Genomic DNA, 22767 nt, shown 5'->3' with positions numbered 1-22767 from the left:
CTGAGAATGAAAACAGGCCCCGTTTGCTGTGTCCCACACCCACAGTGTGCTGAGCCATTTAATAAAAAAGTTTAGATAAAACACCCTGTGGCAAAACAACAGGAAGAAAGGATCTGTAAGTGAATTTAAAGCAGGTATTTCCAAAGTCACTTTGACCTTGAGAACAGCCTCTATTTACAAAGACAAATTCATTAGCACAGCTGAAATCGGTATACTTTAGTGACATAGTTGATCAGATGCATTAATTAATTGTTGAGAAAATCAAATATAATTGGGCCTCATTCACAAAAACGTGTACATTCAGATTTGATCATAAACTATGTTTACAGACATTTCCACAAACATTTTGGCATTTATCTTTTTTCTTATCTGAATTTGTTCTTTGGTACTGTATGGTCAAAGTCTATCCTCTTTTATGCAGTCCTGGCCAAAGTAGTGGACACCTGACATCCACAATTATGGGCATTTGGAAGCTAATCTACCAACAGCTCCACCTTCTGAGGAAGGCCTTTACGCACTCGATGAGTGGAGCATTGCATTGCTATGGGAGTTTGAGCATTCAGATTGTCATCAGTCTAAGAGTATTTGTGAGGTCAAGCACTGATTGGGTGATTAGGCCTGAGTCACAGTTGGCTTTACAATTGATCCCAAAGGTGTTGAATGGGGTTGAGATCAGGGCTCTGTGCAGGCCTGTCAAGTTCTTCTACACTGATCTTGACAAAATCATTTTCATATGGACCTCACTGTGTGCCTGGGGGTATTGCCATGCTGAAACGGGAAAGGGCCTTCCCCAAACTGTTGCCAAAAATTGGAAGCACAGAAATGTCATTCTATTACGATTTGCCTTCACTGGAACTATGGGGTCTAGCCCAAACCATGAAAAACAGCCACAGACCAAGGAGTGCCCAGACACTTTTAGTCATATAGTGCATCTGTCTGTCTGTCTTTCTGTGTACTCTATGGGGATGCAGGGTCCAGACAAGTCCAGAAAATGATGCCCAGATCAAGGTGTGGTCACAGCTTGTTATCGAAGTGAAGTCCAATCCTGGCTCTCTTTTCTAAATATGTGTTGTACAAGCAAATGTAAACTGAAAATGTAAAATCACTGACCTGTGATCTCTCTGACCGTGCGAAACACATTCAGCTTCTCTGGGTCCAGAGCCTCAATACCATGATAAACATCCCTGAGAGAGGAAGAGGGAGAGGGAGAGAAGTTTAGGATTCTGTGGGGTTCCTTGTTTGGCTCTACACATTGATTTGTCTCTTTAGATTTGTACAAGTGCAGAGAACAACCACTAAAATTGCTGTATGAAGACACAAGCGGACACAAGGATTGGCTTAAAGAAGCATCTCCTGGAGAGAGCTCACAACTGACAATGAAAAATAAACTACAAGCAGAGAGTAAAAGTATGAAAGTGAAAACGAGCACAAAATCCACCCTTGTCTTAACTTCCAGCTGCTTGTGCTGGGTGACCTGTATACTGAGCAATGGGAAGTGACTGGCTGTTTCTGCTGCAGGGGATGACACTGACACTCATGTGAAGCACCGTTAACAGCCTCCTCTCTCCCTGGGGAATTCAGGTGCAGTGAAAGCCATTAACCCACAGGCTGAAACAGCCTGGCGGTGAGACACACTCAGGCACCGAGACACTCTGTAACATCTGCAGTATCCTCCACACACAGCCCTTAACACGTCCAGAAGAAACACAGAGTGTAGGCTCTTCTGCTAAGACATTACCCTGATAACATACATGATACGTGCGTATCTGCCAGCCGTCTGAGGTACAATGAGCAGATAATTTAGCCACAACAGAATTTACAGTTTGTTTCTATAATCATGTCAATATTTTCACAAATGTATGTCCATGAGGGATAACTGTGTTTCTTTTTTTAACATATTTATTTTCTAAACTGATAGCTTAGGCAATACTTTATTTTATAGTCCTGTCGATATACCACACTTTGATATGAATTAAGATTTTTAAATGATAAAATTTGGGGCGATCTTTGGTTCAGCATGTCTAACTGAATGCAGCTGCCCAGCTGATGGAGTGAAGCTCTGAGACAGAAGCAGTGTTAATTAATCAACAGAGTGCTGCTGGGATGCCAGCTACAGCTCTCACCCCTTGATGCCGGTGATGAGGAACACCAGGTTGCCGTTGATCTTGGTGCAGTTGATGAACTTGTCGATGTTGCTGGAGTCCACAGTCTGAGCCGCCTGCAGGCTGCCCGTTCCGATCCCGTCGCAAGCTGCAACATAGCATCGTTTTTGCAATGCTGCACCAGCATGATGTTAGATGGCAGCATCACTGTGTGTTCATGTACATTACGAAGTCAATGCAACCCGTGCACTGCCTCTTATAGAATGACCGAGAAGCAGTAGGATGATAGAGGTAGAGGAACTAAAATGACACAATAAAATGTTACAAGTGATGGAGGATTGTGTCATGTAGACAGAAGAACTAACTAGGCACGTGTGAGATCTATATGAACATTATCCCAGGCTATGAGAAACTGCACTATCAGCATGCTGCCTCAAGAAGTCGCACGTGAGGTAGCAAAAAAAAGACTTAAGTTTGTCCAGTCAAATGTTAGGCAGTACTGGAAGGCCAGTTGCGGCAGTTTACATTTTGTCTGACCTGGTTGACTTGATCTATTGAGTTACAGATCTGCTTGCTGGCATACAAAATATCAGTCATGAAGAAAAGCATCCCTTGTTTCACTTCAGTACTGATTCACAATTAACAGTATATGTATACGGGAATCTATTGGCATGCCCTGCTAAAATAAAGGTTTTAAAAGATCAGCTGTTTAATTATAATTTCTGGTGAATTACAAGGGGAAATACTTCAGAGTACTGATCAGTATATCCCAACCACAACATGAAATCCCAATCTTTACTATATGAAATAATTTTTTCTCATCATCTTGCTGTATTATTGGGGGGTTATTTGGCCTGTTTTGTAATATTGAGGGAGATGCCTCCCCCCCCCCCATTTGCCAATTAATAAAAATAAATAAATGCCCTTGTACTACAGAATAATGTTGTGGCTTGAGCAGACAGAAATTCAGGAAGCAAACTAAAGGATTCCTCCGGTCCAGGCAGTGCGTAAGGGAGTGGGATTATGGTGTAATATGAATGGGGCTCATGCAGGTTATAGAGGTACCGATAGGACAGAAGCTGTGTTGGGAAAGGATTATGATAAATCTGAGGCGGTATTGTGCCAGCTCTGAGAGGTACCTTTAGGACAGATGTCAGTGCAGGCAGTACACTTCTTGACCTGGTTCTCCTCCACCTCCATCTTGTTGCTGGGACAGGCACGAACACAGGAGCTGTGGTCTACAACGAAGTTATCTGAAAATACAACAAAAGGCACACGCACGCACACACACAGCCTTAAACCTTGATCACATTATGTCTAGAAGGCACAAGATTACACACTGGACTCTGGACCTATGCTCAAGGGTGTTGGATTTGAATAGCAGGTGCTTGGACGTGCACGCGTGCCCATTCTTACGTGGACACATCTTGACGCAGAAAGCTCCATAGGTGTACTTGGCCTCAGGATTGTGTTCCAGCTGGAAGGTGGTGGGGTTGTAGACGAAGGGCTGGGGGCACTGGGTCAAGCACGCACCACTGTCATTGAAGTTGGTACAGGCCTGTGGAAACAGGGTCTCTGTAAATGGGGAGGGCTCTGCCCTTGCAAACATGGCCTCTGGACACAACCAAAATTATTTAAAAGGAACTTAGGAAGGTCATAAGAGACAATAAAAACAAGAAAAAATGTTTGGCAGGGCCTAGCTAGTCAACTGCCTTTTTTCATTCCGTACAGGTGGCAGTGCAGTTCACATTTTTCTTTTTTCTCTATTCCAGAAAAAAAAAATTTAAACTGATTTTATCCCTGAGTTGAATTGCCCAGTTGTATTCACAATATCATCCTCTGATCTCTCCCATAATACATCCCAGCAGCCATTGCTTCTTCTGCCTGTACTTTTTTGATTTGCCACAAGGTACATTGCTATACTGGAGCCCAGACAGTCAGCAGAAAATACTTTTTCTTCATTTTAGATGTCAAGTTCAATCAGTTGTTCAGTGTTAATCATGAGCCAACCAATATATCTCAGAGAACAATGTTATCTAGGGGGTAAAAGTGAAATTCCAATTAAAACAGCACAGTTGGAAAGAAAGTGTCATTTTCCACTTAGGGTACAAATTGTAATTAAGCTAGAACAGCAATAACGCCATGCCACAATGCCAGTGCTATGATACTGAGGTTCACACTAATGCTAAAACCCTGATGAAGAACTTCAGAGAAGATCATAGGAAGCAGCAGGCCTTGATATATTTAGAGCATCACATTGCGTAAGCAAATTCGATTTTAACGATATCCTTCCACACAAAGGATTCAGCCCATTACACAGGCGTAATTCCTGCGACAAAACCAGACTCTATTCACAATGTGAATGAGGACCTGCAGTCACGTATGTTCACTCCTAACAGATGGTCAAAGGTGCGAGATGAGAATATCACATGTGGTCTTACATTTGCAAGTTTTTTTTTTTTCTTGGCTCCTTAGACAAAAATGTGGTTGATTGAGCACTGTTGCCATAGTGATGAAGGTCTGACAGGCAAGATAAGGGATGTAATTGTGCCAGGTGTGTGTGTGTGTGTGAGTGCCTGCGTGTGTGTGTATGCGCATGCGTGTGCTTGTGTTTGTGTGTGCGGGATTGGGAGTGACATACAAAGCAGTCAGTGTCTTTGGGACCAGAGCACCCTCCAGCACACTCCCGGTGACAGCAGTCACTGACGTACGGTCCAAAACAGCGACCGTCACACTGCTCGGCACACACGGTCTTCGTCACTGTGCAGAGAAAGAGAGAAAGAAGGAGGTAAGGAGAGGAAGAGTAAGAGAGGAAGAAAAAAAACTTATTGGGAACACTAATGTGTGTTTGTAATGCTGGCAAGTACCAGAGAAGGTACTATTTGGTATTTTGACCAAGAATTTTACACTTACCTTAAGTGCAATGTCTTGAGTGCCACACAATGCCACACATTAGATCATGTTTGTTATTAATATGCAGCCATATTGTTATTAATATTACCATATAATGTATGATTAATAAATATACTAATCAATATACATATGATCCACCAGCATGCTCCACAATGACCCAAAGTCTATCTGCCATAAAGCCCGAAAATACCAAAGGCTTAGAACAAAGTGCCATCGTGACGCTGGTCTTAAAGTTCACAAAGTACAGCAACACCAAGCATCAGTTATCTTCAGGACAGAACTGCCACACCACATCCACTTAAACCAAATGATCTCATACCTCAAAAACTCTTACTGAGACCATTGTGACACAAGCAGCAGACAAAATAGAATGCTATTGGGATCTAATCAGAGAGCTGATAAGACACTTCCGCTCATTCTCAACTTCCACCGCATGCAAGCCTAACGCACCACTGCAGGGAAACACAGAAGTAAACATGGCCTTTGTCCTGTCTTTATTACACACAGGTTGTCCTGTGACGCAGGTGGCAGAAGCTATAATGTACTGCACATCCCAGCACAGACATTTTCATCCGGCAAGTTTCAAATCCTGCAGCACTTCCCATAACGCGTCTTAATTATGCCACTGGGGAAAGCGAATAGGAATGGCAGTATTTTATAATAGGTATAGGTTATAAGATGGTTATGAATAATCTATAAGCAGTGCATTACAAAAAGGACCCAAGGCAAACCAGGAAAAGGTGAGAGTTCAGCGCAATAAGCTCAGCAGATGGGTTGTCTGCCTGTTGTGTGGGTCATATGACCTTCCCCTGCCAGCTTGGCCCTGCCCCCTAGGTGGCTCCTGTCTGTTACTGATGGGCCTATTAAGACCTCAATCAGCATGGGGGGGGGCTGGTAACACTAACATCCCACCGTATGGGTGGCTGTGTGGGGCCGGCTCACAGATGGTGGGAGACCGAAAAAGAGGCCCAGGAAGCCTCCAACACAGGCGGGAGACGCACCGCCTCGATGTGAATTACTGATGCAGGGGGAGGAGACTGCGGCCGCTTGACTTCTGTAATGGAATGGAGAGGCCCCCTGATTTTTTCACTGCAGAGAGCAAACTGAGCTGATTGGATAACATATGCACAACTGACGGCATGCGGAAGCTCTGCCAATGTTTAATGGGCAATGAGAGGGAGAGGAAGAGAGGGGGAGGAGGGCGAGGGTGTGGGAGAGAGTGACGGAAAGCAAACATTTGTTGGGAGTGTAATGGTATGCGCTGTTGCTGTCATGTCTTACAGTTTATCGTAACTCATTGCTTATTTAAATATGACTTTACTGCAGTTCCCACAGACACAGAGAGGGGGAGGAGTAGAGACGGGAAGAGTAAGAGAGAACTTAAGGGTGGGAAAAGGGGGACAGAAGAAAAGAGGGACGATGGAAGCTTACTCAACACTGTCTATCAGGCACACTCCAATTTTTGATATTCCTGCCAATATTAGGCTGAAAAAAAAAAAATCATGGTGCAAAATTTCATATTATCCATCTGTCTGACAGAAAGTACGCCGATGACAACTTGCAAGTGCCACACATAATAATGAAAACACTAGAAACAAGCAGGATGAAGCTGAAAGAAATGCCCTGCAAATGTAGGGGAGATGAAAACATCTCTCCCATGAGGCCGTGGGGCCAGCAGTAATTATGCTTGGTGTGGTGAAGTGTTCTTCTGTGTTGCTGGAGGTGAGAGAGAGAGAGCGAGAGAAGGAGTGTACACAAGTTCTGATTCTTACTGCAATTATATCTTCTGAGGGGGGTGATGAGCAGAGTGCATAGCTGAAGCTGCAGTGCATTATGGGATGTTTGCACTTTATACCGGTGCTTCAGTGTTAGTCTCTGTTGGAAGCCTGGGGGCAGAATGGGGAGGGTGCCCATGGGGATATACTCACAGGTCTGGCATTCGTCCTCCCGGGGGCCCCAACAGCGACCATTGCAGGTCCGGTGGCACCGCCTGCCTGTGGGTGACAACGGAGGAGTTTGTCACACCTTCTACTCCTTCCTCTACCGGTATATCTATACCCTCCTTATGCCTGCACACCTACACCTGGACACCTTCTACACCCTCTACATGCTTGCATAACTACACCCTATCCACACCTGCATACATTCTTAACCCTATAAACACCTGCAAATGTTCTACACCATTCTAAAGCCAGCATCCCTACACCCTCCCTATACCTGCACACCTCTTACACCCTCCACATACCTGCACACCTACTCCCACCTTCTACGACCTCCCCACACTTGCACTGCTGGGGAACATCAGATGTTTAGGAGCTCAAATTCCTGTTAGCTCCAGCCTGGTTTAATTGCAACACTCTCCCAATGCACACTTATTAACAGCATGGCTGTTTGTTTGTTTTTTAATTTTTTAAATGAATTAAATTTATTTTTGCATAGCATCACAGTACGATTTGTGAGTGAAGCTACTAAAAATAAGGGACTAGTGAGCTATACTACTAGTTCCCCAAGAAAACTTGACTTGTGAATTCATTGACTATTAGAGAGGAAAAATCTGGCATTTCTCAGAATTGTCTAGAACATGCCAACTGCCAAAGGTGCTCCATTATTTTTTACCAATTGGAAAGGACATCAGTATGCTGGTATACATTTATTTTCTTTCTGATTAAGCTGCTGATTATGAATGCTTAAGTCTAGGGAATGGGTTGAAAGACCAGCACACAGCCAAGTTTGATTCCACATTGGCACTCAGGCCTTGGCTAAACCGTTCTCTGTCTCTCTCCACCTCACTCATCCGGAACTGCATATCAATGCCGTGTGAAAAAAGATTTCTGTATTTTTTTAGCAAGAGAAGGAGAGAAATATTCCCTCTGACAATTCTTTGTTTTTTTTTTGTTTTTTTTTTTAAGAGATCTCCAGAAATAGTATTTATGATAAACTAGTTTTCAGTCAGAAAGCAAACATCAGTTCATTAGAGTTAGAGATTAGACTGCCTGTTTTGAGGACACATAGAGGTCAAATGGCGATGTCGGTTGTTTTGAACAAGAAGCAACTTCCTACAAAAAACATCATAACATGCACCATAGTGCAGCATCTTCCTATTGGCAGAAGGTACTCACATCCAACACTACTATTGGTGGGCACCACCAAGAGCTCTGAGCGGGAGTTCTTGACAATGTCCTGCCAGTGGATGGTGTCAGCATGGCACAGGAACTTGTTCTGGTCAACGTACACGCCCCCATTTAGGATCTCTGTGGATACAAAAGGGAGAATTTCAGTAGAGGTGTTGACCATGTCTGTGACAGCATGCCAGGCCAATTTATATGTCTGTCCATCTATTCTCCAAACTTACCTGAATGACCCTGCCTTGCACTTGTTTAAGAAGCAGTAAAACTAGAACTGGAAAACACACACTGCTTGGTAGGAGACAGGCCACACCTTGCCGACACACTGACCTTCCTCCCACCCAGTCATATTTACACTCATAACTCATTACATTACCTATGCATAGGAGTGGCAGTATGCATCTGTCGCTTTACTGCTGCTCTCTATCCACAGATTGTAGGACAATGGCAGGTATTGCTTCACAAAAAGGCTTTTCCACCAGACCAGAGCTGTCCAGACCAGCAGAACAGCTTATGCATAGTATAGCATGACTGCAACTGGGTTAATGGAGTCAGTCAGCAAAGCAACAACCAGTACAACATTCCCAGAATAAAACAGAGTGTACAGTGTACTCTACAGTGTACATATAAAGAAAAATCTGATCAGTCAGTCCCTTTTCATTTGGTCTTCATTTGGTTATATTTTCTTCCATGGTCAAAGAAAGAAAAAAGAATTACAAGCAATAAAACCGCTGCCTGTTGGGAAAGCGGAAGGCAGGCCCGCTCAGGACCACTGTCCAACAGTGGCATGCAGCTGGAGTTGTTCTGTTCCGGGCTGATGAATGAAGCACGGACAGACACTAGCGGAGGCTGAGAGAGGGAACGCCTGGTAGAGTGTGGGCGGACAGCGCTGAGGGCCCTTTACCGCCAAGGCCAAACAAACCTGCACCTGCCTAAGGGTGAGCAGCCACGGCTCCAGCCTTCATCTGACCTCCTTATCATTATCTCCCAGGAAGTCCTTCTCAGCAAACCCCCTTCCTCTTTCTGCTACTCTGAAGCCCCGAGCACTTGTTATGAATGCCTCACTTTAATTGTTTGTCTTTTACTGTTTTTTTTTTTTTGGGGGGGGGGGTTGACATTTAAGTACAACCGTTAAGTGAGCTCTGGGGATTTAGGTTTTTGTTATCTTTTCCTCGGGTAAATGACAGAGGCCCATTTAAAAAAGAGAAAGTACGTTGGAGCTAAAATGTACCTTCACTTATGTTAAATGAGCTCCCTAATGTTTTAATGCTGTAATCCTTCGACCTCCATGCTTACAACAGAGTGTAGTCACTCAAGGCAATGAAATACAAGAGACATTTCACACAATTATACAGGCACATGTACAAAATGCACTCAGTCACACACATACAGTATAAGAACACACACACACAAATAAGCAAATACACAGATTTGCTAGACACATTAATTCCCTCTCTCATGTTGCTATTCTCTATTGTATTCCATCTCAATTTCTGTCATCCGTGTTTCCCTTCTGTTTTCATAACATTATCTCCATCCCCTGCTATATGCCTCTTCACTTTACTTGTCATAACTTTCATAAACCCCAATGTCTTACCAAATCTGACACAGAAATGTCTCCCTCAACTGGCAAACACCATGCTGAGCAGTAATCTTAAATTTCACCATCATGTGAGGTGGATTGGTGACTGCACCACTGTGCAGTTTAGTGAACATGACAAGGGATTTAGGGACACACGTCTGCACAGTGCATAGAGGGGAGGTGTCTTTGGTGACTATAAAGCACTCGTTCTTAAACTTTTTAATATTGAGATCCAAATTCAAAATACGTTTTAACACTGGGACCCAAGTTAGAAATCTTGTGCCTTTAAATACACATACTAGCATAGCCTAGTCCTACAGACTAATTCCGGAACCCACCTCATACAATCCCACCACCCATTTTGTGTGGACTCCCAATTAGGGGACAATGGATGGCTCAAGCACTAACAAGGACTGACAAGTGATGTCAGTGACACAAAGCTACATAGCACGTCATCACCAGAATAAGAGAATTACTGTATACACGTGTTTGACAGTGATGGTTATTTGATATACCACAGCTGTCACAATTATTCTGTGCTGTTGTCTTTATGATGTGAACGTTGCTGCAGTCCATGGATTTTGATTAATTACTAGGTGAGTGACAGGCCCATCCTTTAGAGTTCAAAGAGGCGTTGAACAGTTTGACTGACCCAGAGCAATTACACACCCAAAAATGCACACACATGTACAGACATACAAGCTTGAAAATCCAGAGCATATATACAAACACACACATACACACACACATCCACACACACCTAATAACTGCTCAAACTATGTTCAATGAAGCTTAACTAAGGGAATTGCTGGGAATGATTTTGCAATTAAACCAGGGCTTTATCAGCAGGAGTTAGCCTAGAGCACTAATTAACAGTCAGGTTGTATGCCATCACAGTTTAAAATCCCCAGAGGGCCATACCTTCCAAAGTATTAATTAGGCAGTAGGAGACTAAACAAAAACATCAAGACAAGATCCTAGTCGCTTGGAACGTGCTGCCTTTAATACACTTAGCTAAATGAGCAGGGGGAGTCTTGCCCTCAAAATAAGATGAGCTTCACATGATGAATTTCAATGAACCACTGATAAGGCCACAGGGCTGGGAGACGATGCACTACAGATGAGCATGGAATTATGGGAAGGTGAGAGAAGTGTGGAGGAAAAATTATCAAAGCTTGACAACAATTTATAGCACAACTCAACCTCTACAGAGCACTTTACAAGTCAGACAGTTTCAGTAAGGCTATTCAAACTATTCAATGCTTGGCGATTAATAATATTCAAAAGGCTCTGTTTATATGGCATCTATCACAATCATTTACATACAGCATTTCACATTAATCGGGGGTCCTCTAAATAATCAAAAATGTGTAGCACCCACCTTGGCGATGTACAACCAGAACACTTACCACACAGAGACTCAGGTAGAGAGGAATAATTATGTAAATTAAACAGTAAATCATTAGGTGCCCAGCCTGATGTAGCAATATCTAACAAATTTGACTAAGACAGCAGTCTTTAATGACCTCAGTTACGCAGGACCTTGGCTAATATCTCATATGATGAAAAACGGATTCGTAGGTACGCTGAAAAAAAAGTCCTTTGGTGCTAGCAAATAATGGTTGGATGGATATTGTTACATTTTATAGTTATTTTTATTGTGCTTATATTGACTGGAGCCTTAAGCAAGTCAAACGCTCTCCCTGTGCTGGAGACAGGGGACTTATGTTGCACATCGATCGGGAGCAATGGGGCTTACGCCCAGCAAAATGCCCGTCACACCAACCAGCACAATCAGTCAGCACGAAACCGCGCACATCTCAGCTGTTCCCAATGTGCGTTGCCAAGGAGACAGTATCTCTCTCAAACACTAGAAAAAAGAAAAGCCTTAAAAAGCAGAGCCACAAAAGAAAATAACAATTTTAATAAAAATAAACATGATACATTTGTTCCCAAATAGAAGGACAATGCATTTCCTGTAACAGCATGACTGATCATGCTGCGCTCCTTCTAACATTGTCAGTGATCAATGAGATGCAATAATCCAGCTCCCAGGTTCTCATCACAGGCCCCAGCTGTTGAATCTCCCCTCCTCGACTTTCTACCCAACCCTTCTCTCTCTCTCCATGTTGATGGAGAAGGGGCCCTCCAACACAATTACACTCCCACTTGAAACAGTTTTCCCCATTATTGCTTATCAGCTCTGAACCCTGACCTGGGGCATTAACCTGGGCAAGACTGACTGTCAGGGCAGCTGCCCCCATACCTGATCAATCACTGGTGCAGATTTAGGGGCTTTGATGGACAGCAGGCTTCAGGTTGTCCAATAGGATCTCCGCATCCCTGGACCCTGCACGCTTCCACCACACACAACCCAGTCAGAAGCTCAAAGCAACATACTGAGCAACTACGTTCTGTTCTACACTGAGTACGCAGACATGTGACATGCTGTCTGCAAATATCAACAGTCTGTTCCACAGTGAGCCTGATGATGCTATGCAGTCTGCTCTGAGTCTGCAGGTTATGCACAGGTAGAGCCAGTCAGTCAGTCTGTTGGCAATGCATAGTCAGTCTGCCACCTGTTTCTGTGGAGGTGTCACTAATAGGCAGCTGGCTGTCTGTACACTAGAGACACTGTCACTCTACACCAGACATATGTCACCTCACGAGCAGGCACACACATCCTTATGCTCATTTCACATATACAGTACAACCTCAGAAATACTACCCTTTCAGAAATAGGGGTTGGTTTGAACCCCAAAATGTTTGCAATGTTCAAAATAAACTGGCATGATGTTGGCCGGATCTACCACGCGGGGCAGTGATTGAGCAAGATAACAAAAAAACATCCCCACAGTCTGGGTGCCACAAAACAGAAAACAAAAAGTCCTCTTGCAGAAACAGAGGCAAAACTCCTAGGGAGGTCCAGAGGGTTTGGTAGAGAGCAAACCATGTAATGGCAGTGTTCTGCAAGTGTCTCTGCCTGAAGACACAGCAGGCTGTGCCTTATTACCAGGCCTAACAAAGGCAACAGACAACACCTGAGCTGATTGCTGGATATCCCAGCATGCATTAGGTGAGAGGCAGGAATATATTATCTTCATTATTATAGCCATATTATTTTAGAAATGCTCTTGCTTTATAGCTATAAATCATATAAATATATAACCAATGACCAAAAGAGTTGCAAGCAGGATTTTACAAAGCATATTATATATTTTTTTCTACATTGGCTTTCTGAAAGATATAGCTAACTGTCTTTCGTTCTCAAAAATGAAAATATTAAACATGGTCAATGTCATAAAAATATGTAACCTTATATGTGTTCATTATTGAGAAACTGAATGCCACTGACTAAGGAAAGTGCTTAAAATGTACATGGGGCGATCTGTATTTTGAAGCAAGCTAAAGATGGTTCTTCAATGCGGAACCATTGAATGGGGAGCGGCATCTGTCTGTGGACAATATTTTCTACTGGATAAATACAGCCTGGCTGATTGCAGAACCTGGAATATTTCCATCTTATTTAGAGAGGAAAGTAGGGCTTGCAGACATTGCACACACACAAAAAAACTTGGGCAAAGAGGAAGTGGAGTAAGTGGCCAGCATGCTATACATAATCTGCTGGAGGGCGATTCTCAGGTGGGCGGGCAGTAAAAGAACGGCAGTGGTATTTACACTGGGCACTTTCCCCAGACAGTTTTCCATTCTTAAAAGACTGTCATGATATCTTCAATGAAGGCAGTGAGTTAAGTGATAGAGAGGAACTATGCCACATTCAGTACAATGTCCCCATTGCTCTATCAGAAGATTTGGCTGGGTACCATTTCTTCATTTTTTTTCCCTGTCTGAGCCATAACAGGGCTATGCACTGCTGGGCCTCTAAAGGCGATGGCACAAGTTGCTATGGTTACAAATGCAAAACATCTGCAAGAAAGATAAGCGCAGTCACAGTGTGGTGTATGAAGCTACTTAAAATCCGGGCTTAAATTCATTAGTGAAAGATTCCTTTCAAGGAGAAAAAAAAAAAAAAAAAAAACTCTCAAAAGATAAGTCTGTATTAAATCCATTAATCAGACAAAACAGCTCACTGAGGGATTCTCCCAGTAAACGGCGTGACTCATGCGTTGAGAATACAATAGAACAGAGCACCTTGTCAACAAGGCAGTTAATTTGCCTCACGTTTCCCCAGTCAAAGCTTATACAAGGTCATGAACAGCACTGTGCATAAATACAGTGGAACAGGGATGTCTTTGCCATTTGGGAAATGAAATACAGCAACCCTCCATTCAAATGTAACAGCAATTCCATGTATAAAAACTCAGAGCTCTAAAAGAACAACTGTTCTCACTAGGCTGATCGGGATGAAAAGAGGTCTTGTCGGTTAAGTGAAACAAGCGTTGCGGCACAAACGGGGGGAGGGGGGGCATGAAGGCTGAAGTGAGGATGAGGTGGGGGGGCAGGAAGGCTGAGGTAAGGATGAGGTGGGGGGGGAAGCAGGAAGATTGAGGTGAGGATGAGGTGATGCATGAACAAGGATTTAATACCAACATCAGGCCAACATTGCAACACTTGACATTCAAGCCTGAGGGAGCTTTTACACTGAATAACAAATCACTATGGATGCCTGGTGGAGGACCAGGGCAAACTCTGTTGTCCCAAGTGAGCAAACCAGAGTAGAGAGAAGGTAGAGGGAGTTTGTCCTTAGTGAACCAATGATGAATTGCAGGGAAGAGACCTCAGGGACCACAGGTAAGCGAGTATCAACACTGACAGTGGCATCGGTGAACCGCCCTGCAAAACTCACTTGCCTTTGGAGAGCTGTTGGCAGTGAGGAAAAGAGCCTGTCAAAACTATTCACATGGGCCCATACCAAAGTCAAGAGAGCTGCAGAACTATATATATTTCCACCTTCAAGGAATTGGACCGTGCTAGGGATGACAGCAACACACAGGGCTTTATTTCCGGTCGGTGCGTAGTGTGCTGCCAGCTGTCACACTGGCAAAGTGGTATTTTGATGCACCTGTGTTGTTTGGTAATTTTGTGACTGACCATGCATTGAAGTGGAAGGAGAGCTGCTGTTGGGGGTGTGTCAGTCAAGACCGAGCAGTGCACCGCAATTTTAGTGCAGTGCATTGCAATTTTAGGATCAGTCTGCAATTTGTGCCTGGTGTGACCCATCAGCTCAACCCAGGTCTATGGTGCAAGTTGCAGCCCAGTGTGTGCCATATCGCTAATTCCGGGGAGTGTTCCCATGCATTGCACACATGATCAGCCAATTCAAAGGCCAGTTTTTGTGGATAATCTGCTCTCCAGTTTGACTTTAATCCCACAAGCAGGAAAAAAGTATACTTTGCATTCGTTGTTCATTGTCTTTTTTTCTTTTTTAATTTCTGTACTTATTTCCTTTTTTACATTTTTTTATGGCTAACTTCTTATACTACACTCTGGTCCCAGGGGTCCTGTATTCCATTCTTTTTTACATCTGTCTATAATGAGAAGAATGAAAATAAAATGCAACTTGAGCATGGCCAGCACTGCAATTAAACACCCAATATAGCTGAAAACAATAGGACTAAAACAAAAAGAATGATTAAGCATAGGGAGTTTGTGATTTTAGACAACCTTGTGAAACAAATGCATTATTACAGTGATAGTATACATTTTTTAGTGATATCAATACAAAACAGATTTAGGGACTGCAGTTTTAGACCACAGAAATTGGCAGTATGCCAGGGTGTTCCCTACTCTTAAAAGGAAATAAAAACAGGTCATTTGAATGGCTAGGAGTGAATCCAGCAGAGACACAACCACTAATATATTCAGCATAATCCAGCCCATTTTGCACCTGCAGCATGTGCTCCTCTGGTCATGAAAACACCAACATTCAGTAGCCACACCCAGTGCGCCAATGTGCTGTGCTATTGATTCTGGAAAATAGAGGCCACAATGTCACAATGTTGTGCAGTCCACCCGTACAGAAACTGCAGCAACTCTGACCATAGATTCCGAAGGGAAAATAAACTGTTTTCCTTTTGGAGAACATGGGTGCTTGTGTGTATTCTCTTGCATTGTAGGAATGATGGGGCATTTCAATAATGGAAAAAAAAAGGGGGGCAAAAAACAATTCATTTTTTTTAAATCCATGGCTGTCTTTATATAACTGAACAAAATGTGTACTTGTACTGTATCTCTGATTCATTATTAGACTAGCATGCATACAGATTTCAAGGCACACTGGAACTCTAGAATAGCCAGTTATTAATTATATATAGACAGGCGAATGATATCAGTAACAACAGTATTAAGCAAACAATGAAGGTTGAATGTAAGACTTTTTGCAAAGTTGCATGACTTTCCGAGAAAGAAAAAAAAAGAAGAGAGCATGCAGCAAATTCCATTTCCTGTTCCTTTGCCACCCTTGATTACCGCCTGAGCTCTGCAATATTGTTTTCCATAACAGAAGTGCGCCAGGCCGGGGGTGGGAAGCGCGCCGGCCGTGACGCCCCTCTGTGAGCCGTACTTCTCCCCGGAAGCAATAATTACATTTAAAGCCAGCTGATTTCATATATCCACCTCCTGGGCAATTGTTCCAGATGAATCAGTGTGAGATATGGTCCAGACAGAAGGATTACAGAATTCTCCAAAATACATAACTTCTGTTTAGGTGGAAAAAAAAACAGGCCATGAAAGCCAGCAGAGAAGTGTTTGGGGGAGTCATGTATTTTTCTTCATTTTGTACCAAAGCCATATTAATCTGTGCCTTACAGCTATAATATTAAGGGAAGAGAGGATTCTGTGGCCAGTGGAGAAGAATTCTGGTAAGGTATTAAGTGAGCCAGGCTATATGAACATTAATAACAGCATGATAACAACAGGAATGATAACAACAAATAATATTTTGTCTTGTCAAGTTAGCTGGCTCGGAATATAAATGCTTAAAAAAATTACAAAAATACAACTGAGCTATTGAGAGGGTAATTGGAGACTTGTGAGAGTTTATTCTTTATTCATTCATAGAGCTGCATTTTGCTGTCAATTTCTGATGCATAAAAATCAATCAGAATACCCCATAGCAAAATTTCAAGATTCAAGGTAGTTAGGAATTTGTCTTGGTGAGCTCATAAAAACAGCAATAATGAAAATGGATATGTTTCATACATTCAAAATACAGATAGCACAATAGAACAGAATTTCTGGTGATAAAAAATGACAACTTGTACAGAATAATTAGTATAAAAACATAATGTGCCCATAGACGTGTGATTAAAAAGTCTATGCAACATAGCAAATTCATTGTAAAGTGTTCATGACCAGCTAGGATTCTGTTAATCAGACCATTCACCTCAGTTCGCAGGCCCCTATTTTACGGCCTGTGCACGGCGTGTTGTGAGCCACCGCACTGGCTAAAAGGTATTTTAGTCATGGATTTTGACATGCCTGAGCTGCTTGGTAATTTCCTGACTTTCTGTGTGCCAGAAATGTGAGGAGAGCTGCTGCTGGGGATGTGTGAGTCGAGATTGAGAAGCAGAGTGTAATTTTGGTGCAGCTCATAGTCATTTTTGATTTGCGCCATTAAAATATCGACATTAAATAGCCACGCCCAATGCGCCCATGCACCACACTATTGACAGCACCCACGTGGCGTGCAACATTGACTCCAGAAGATAGAGCCCATAAACTTGAAGGGAGAGGTTCAAGAAGGGAAAATAATGGATGGGACTAGTCACTAATGATCTTCAGAGGTTTTTGATTTTATTAATTGAGGTGAGAGATGGAAGACTACAACCTGTTGTCCTAGCTGCAATCTTGACCACCTTGACCAGTTGTTTGCTCTCCAAGACAGTCAGACTGTCATTCCACACTGTCCTAGAGAATGTTAACACACTTTTTATGACTGACCTGTAAAACTGAACCATGGCACTCTGAGAAACACCACATTTATTAAGCTGCACCAAAAAAATATAGTCTGTGATATGCTTTTTCACAGTGCCTTTGACATTGCTCTCCCATATCAAAATAGCAGCAATCATTGTGCCTAAAATTTTTAAATTATTTTACCTGATCAGCTGCCTTACCATCAATTATGAGTTGGTGTAACCTTTCTTATCCTCCTAAAATAATAACAACTGCCCTAGTTTCCTTGATATTTGCTGTAGTTGGAGATTATTCTGGTCGTACCAGGTTAGACACCTCCATCCTATAAGCAGATTCATCATCATTAACTATCAACCACACCGTAGCGGTATCATCTGCAAATTTACTTAATTTGACTGAATCATCCTGAGCAGTGAAATAATTAGTGTACATGTAGTAGAGGAAGGGAAATAGGCAGCAGCAGAGGAGCACCAGAGTTAAGGGTGCAATGCTTAGAGAGCTTTTTATGGACTCTCACCATTTGCTTCCTATCCCTTAAAAAGTTCGGAATCCATTGGCACATTGCTTGACTAACCCCCATGCCAATTAATTTCAGAGAGTATTTGGGGAATTGCTGTATTAAATGCTGAGTTGTAGTATGCACCAATAACTTGTGCATGTGATTGGAGACTCTAGGTGCTGTTAAATTTATTGAAGGCACAGAAAGAGTGCATCTTCTTCTGACCTATTCTCGCAATAGGTGAACTGGTGCCGGTCTGGTTGAATACAAGTCAGATACTCTTGAACCAGTTGCTGAAAACCTTCATTATTATTGAGGTAAGGGCAATTGGAAGATATTTGTTTAAACATAAGGCATTTGTCTTCTTAGGAACTGGTACAACAATGGTAAACTTTAAACAGACAAAGCCTTGGACTGTTGAAGTGACTCCAGTAAAAACAGGTGCTAATTGCCCAGCACAGTGTTTTGGACTGGCAACTAAGATTTGATCTGGACCACCTGCTTTATTGAGATTCTGCCTACTGAGGGGTGCCTCACCTCCTCGTCAATAATAAAAAAGTGGAGTCATTGGCTCAAAGGGTACCTGAGTACTATTCTGTGGACAGAGCACATAAAACCAAAAGTAAAACCTCATTCACTCTGTCAGGTAATTCTAGATCTTCATCAAAGGCTTCCATTTTCTCCCTAAAATCTGTAATCTGCTGTAAACTCGGCCACAACCCTTTGCTGTCCTCGCTGCTCATATTTCCCTCAATTTTCCCTCTGTACAGTGCTATATGCACTGCAAGCTCAAACACATATTTTGCTAATTTGTACAATTATTTAGAACCACTCTTGATTTCTCTTGAGATTTCAGCCTCAGTCTATATTTGGGGATCAAAAATATTAAATTATGTATGGTCAGAATGGCTTAGTGGTGCACAGAATGTGGTGTGATCAGAGTTAGGGATGATGCAATAACACTGATTTAGTGATCTAGCAATATTCAATGAATATTCATTCATAAGTTAGTCAACAATGACATAACAGCTTCACCCTTTTCAGAATTTAATATTTTTGAAACTGGACTCTGAAATCCTCTTTCCCTGTCTCTGTCTTCTGCTCAGCCCAAGGGGCATGAATGCATGTCTTGTTGTGCATGCTTCACTGGATACAATGAAGCCTAAGTGACAGGCCCATTTTGTAAAATAAAAGCCATGATAGGAGCATAGGAAAGGTGATGTTAATGATTTGGTTTCTCATTGATAATGGAGCACATTATTAATGGGTACCATCCCTCAATTGTTCTCAAAGCACGGGCCTGCATGCAGAAATGAGCTTCAGCAGCAGACGTTTGCCTTGATCCTCCTGTAATTACAGCAATTACAGGCAAATTACAATGCACGTTTATGCTAAATGATCTGGAAGTGAGACCCCGCCTCCATGCCCAAGGTCTATGATTATTATTATATATTTTTGTTTCAGTTTTTATACTTTATTTTTATGAAAAGTACAATCCAGTTTCATTATCTATCATTGTTACTAAAATCGTTTCTGATGTCATCCCTTGTTTGTGCAGATGGGGGTGCTGCAGAGCTCTGAGTTATAAAACACAAGAGACAGGACGTGTGGATTGCAAGTGGATTCATTCCAATTGTTTATTTTATCCTTCCCCATCTCCAAGTGGCCTGGAAGCGTGACTCCTCACACTTTAATCTGTCCTTAAAGAGTGAAGAGCGAGGAGGCTCCCAGAGGATGCTTCAATAAGGATACACAAGTGCAGCCTTTGCGGAAGTCTTTTTTCAGAATGTGTAACATGTAAATGATCCACCAGTGGATCCACCTCTGCACATCTGCCGCGTCTGCAATTGACTTCACTTCAAACTGATGCTTGACTAAGCGACAACATTCCATTTGCCGAATGCATGTTGCATTGATTCCTCAACGCTGGTATCTCATCCTTGCATCTCTTCGTCACGTCCTCCATTGTGAGGAGCTAAGAAGTGAAGAAAGGAAATAAGGAAGAGATGCAAGGAGTGAAAATCAGCGATTGAAGTGAAGCCAGGCTCCCAGGATCAGTCGGATTAACTGTGCAATCCCTGTGTACTGTTGTTCCTCGGATATGGAACAGGTTAGAATGCCAAACAATAAAATAAACAGTAATCGGCAACCCTCATGATTGCATCCTAGTTGCACTGTTATTGCGATCTCTGAAGTCATCTAAACTGATATTGAGTAAACATTGTGATCTAACAAAAAAAACTTAATCAAAAATACTGGTTCATTAACCATGGACTTTAATGTACATTGCTTATTGCGGTTAATCTGAATCTGCATAGAACTAAAATAATTTTAATATTGCGTGAATATATTTTTTAAATTGTTTAATTTTAATTTTTTTTTGTTCTGTTTCTCTCTGTTTTTGTTCTGTTCTGTTTCTAACATTTGCATTTTAACTTCTCATTGTAGTTTCTACTACACATTTTAAAAAGGCTGGGCTCAATCAACAAACATAACAAATCAATCTATACATGTTCTCCTATGTTCATTTTGATCATCCATATATCGTACTATTGATATCAGCTTGGTTGTTAGTGGATTAAGCACTGAACATAGTCCAGATTTCTCTTTCTGAAACCAGAGCCTTTGGTTCACAGCGGTAGCCTGCATTACTCAAACCATCAGCTTCAAAGCCACCGTCCACTTCCTTTTGAAACGTGCTTCATGATTAACCTAGAAACAAACAGCATGATGAAGTACAGCTTCCCAACCCTCCCTGATCAAACTTTTTAATCAGCCGTTTGCGAGAGTTTTTTTCCACGCTGGGTTTATGCATTATTTCTGGTGCTGAGGGAGCACGGAGGCCAGAACGCTCATCAGCGTGGGATTAAAGCTCTTCATGTGGTTTGTTATTTATGTTTCATTAAATTCTGAGTTTTTGTTTTGCTCAGGCAATTCCCAGGCAGGGATCCTTAATGAATGGGAATAAAGTCAGCAGAATGTGCTGAGAGAGATAAATTAAATAAAAAATATATAACATGTGACCCAACTACTAAACACATGCTGTTTCTGATGCACCTTATTTAGCTAATTAAGCCCACATCAAGAAAAAACAAAGTTGCTTCAGTCTATCTGTAAGGAAAGAGGGAAAATAGGGTGTGAGAGAGATTGACCTTCACTGTGTGTGTCTACAATTGCCTTTACCTTTCTTCACAATAAATATGAGGCCTGCCTTTAAGCTCCATGGGGAAAACACTGACAGCAATTCAAAAATAAATCTCTGGGAAAATAGGTTCAATGTGATGAACACTAACCTGTCCATCACAAGTCTGATTGTAAAATATGTGGGATATCCAACAAGGCACTGGGTTTATTTTCTCACAAAGCCAATCTAAGTAGTTCAAAGAAACTTAGGCTCTACAGTGATACTTCTTTCAGCAATTAAGCTGAAAACAGATGAAGGAAAGGCCAGTCCAGAAAATCCAGCAGGTGTTCTCTTTTGTTCTCGTAATTACACACAGGTGCGGTCCAGATCTAGCTCTCCCTCAATTCCATATTCACTGTAACTAGGTCAACTGGTGGCAAACAACTGCAGAGACTGTTCTTGCATGAAGCTAACGTTACAGAAATAATACAGGCACCATTCATAAAAAAATAAAAAATGAACTACAGTATTGTAAAAATCTACATTAAAATCTGCATCTACATTGACATTAAAATTTAATGCCTGGGAACTGTAACTTTGTGCTCAGTGTTCTAGTTACAGAATCAGTTATGTTATTTTAAATGTCAAAGGTTCAGCCGATTGTAAAAAAAATAAATAAAAAATAAATGTATATATTAATTGGATACTTCCATCCTGAATAACAACTGGCCATTTCAAAATTATCATTTCTTTCCAAAATTCTAGAGAAGTTATTCTCAAAGTAGAGATTATCCTTCATAAGTAAAATAGCCATACAAAAAAATAAAATAAATAATAATAATAATAATAAATACTCATATACAGGTCAATCCTGCTCTCATCTGTCCATAAGATCTTTTTCCAGAACTCTACATGCTCTTTTAGGTACTTAGTAAATTGATCAGTACGCTTTGGCAATATGTATCTCAAGCTATGCCATACCATTAGATTTTAAAAAGCTCTAAAGAGCAAAGCTCTAAATTAAAGTAAAAGAACACATATTTCCTCAGTCCTTATACCTGTGCCCTCAATTCTAATTTGCTTTAAACATGGAAAAGCTTTGCTTTAAATATTAATGGCTTAATGTATTAATGGCTTTTAGGGCAAGCACGTAAACTATATTACTGAGCTTTTACCTGCTTACAAAATCAAGACTGCATTTCACATGAAATAACATGCTTTGTCACAAAAACAGATGACTGTGACCATCTCCCAGCAGGCAAGGAGCTCTGCAGACCCTGCCCATGTCAGATGGGGAGATATTAATCGTGGCACAGAGGTGTAACTGGAAGGTAGCTGATCAATTATCTGTATAAGTGCCACCCGACCTGAAGCCTGTAAGATGTCGCTGATGAGAAATTTTACCCTGAGGATTAAATGGTTGGAGGGTCCCAGCAGCTCATTCAGAATTAATTTCATCAAACACATGCTCCACAAATGCACAAGTCCCAGCGCCACCTGGTGGGCCCTGTAAGAAGTCTACCTCAGAAAACTGAGTACGTCGG

The 22767-nt window shown here is 41.9% G+C and overlaps 2 protein-coding genes across 4 annotated transcripts in view; both read right to left on the bottom strand.

Annotated features, from left to right (window-relative positions):
- LOC135240620 (myosin light chain 1, skeletal muscle isoform-like) overlaps nt 1–22767 on the bottom strand; it is a 465194-nt gene that overhangs the window by 128689 nt on the left and 313738 nt on the right. The gene's annotated exons all lie outside the window — the stretch shown is intronic.
- The window catches only part of LOC135240762 (receptor tyrosine-protein kinase erbB-4-like), a 200883-nt gene that overhangs the window by 56549 nt on the left and 121567 nt on the right, over nt 1–22767 (bottom strand). For both annotated transcript variants that reach the window (XM_064310666.1, XM_064310667.1), the window contains exons 4-10: nt 8135–8266; nt 6944–7009; nt 4744–4862; nt 3519–3660; nt 3242–3355; nt 2124–2250; nt 1111–1184 (exon numbers count right to left, since the gene is read on the bottom strand). In XM_064310666.1, coding sequence (XP_064166736.1) covers nt 1111–1184; nt 2124–2250; nt 3242–3355; nt 3519–3660; nt 4744–4862; nt 6944–7009; nt 8135–8266 — 774 coding nt within the window. The remainder of the gene's footprint in view (nt 1–1110; nt 1185–2123; nt 2251–3241; nt 3356–3518; nt 3661–4743; nt 4863–6943; nt 7010–8134; nt 8267–22767) is intronic.

The sequence above is a fragment of the Anguilla rostrata genome, chromosome 15 (assembly GCF_018555375.3).
Source record: "Anguilla rostrata isolate EN2019 chromosome 15, ASM1855537v3, whole genome shotgun sequence".
Taxonomy (NCBI): Eukaryota; Metazoa; Chordata; class Actinopteri; order Anguilliformes; family Anguillidae; genus Anguilla; species Anguilla rostrata.
The sequence above is the reverse complement of the archived record's forward strand: the minus strand, read 5'-3'. Positions and strand labels throughout refer to the sequence as shown.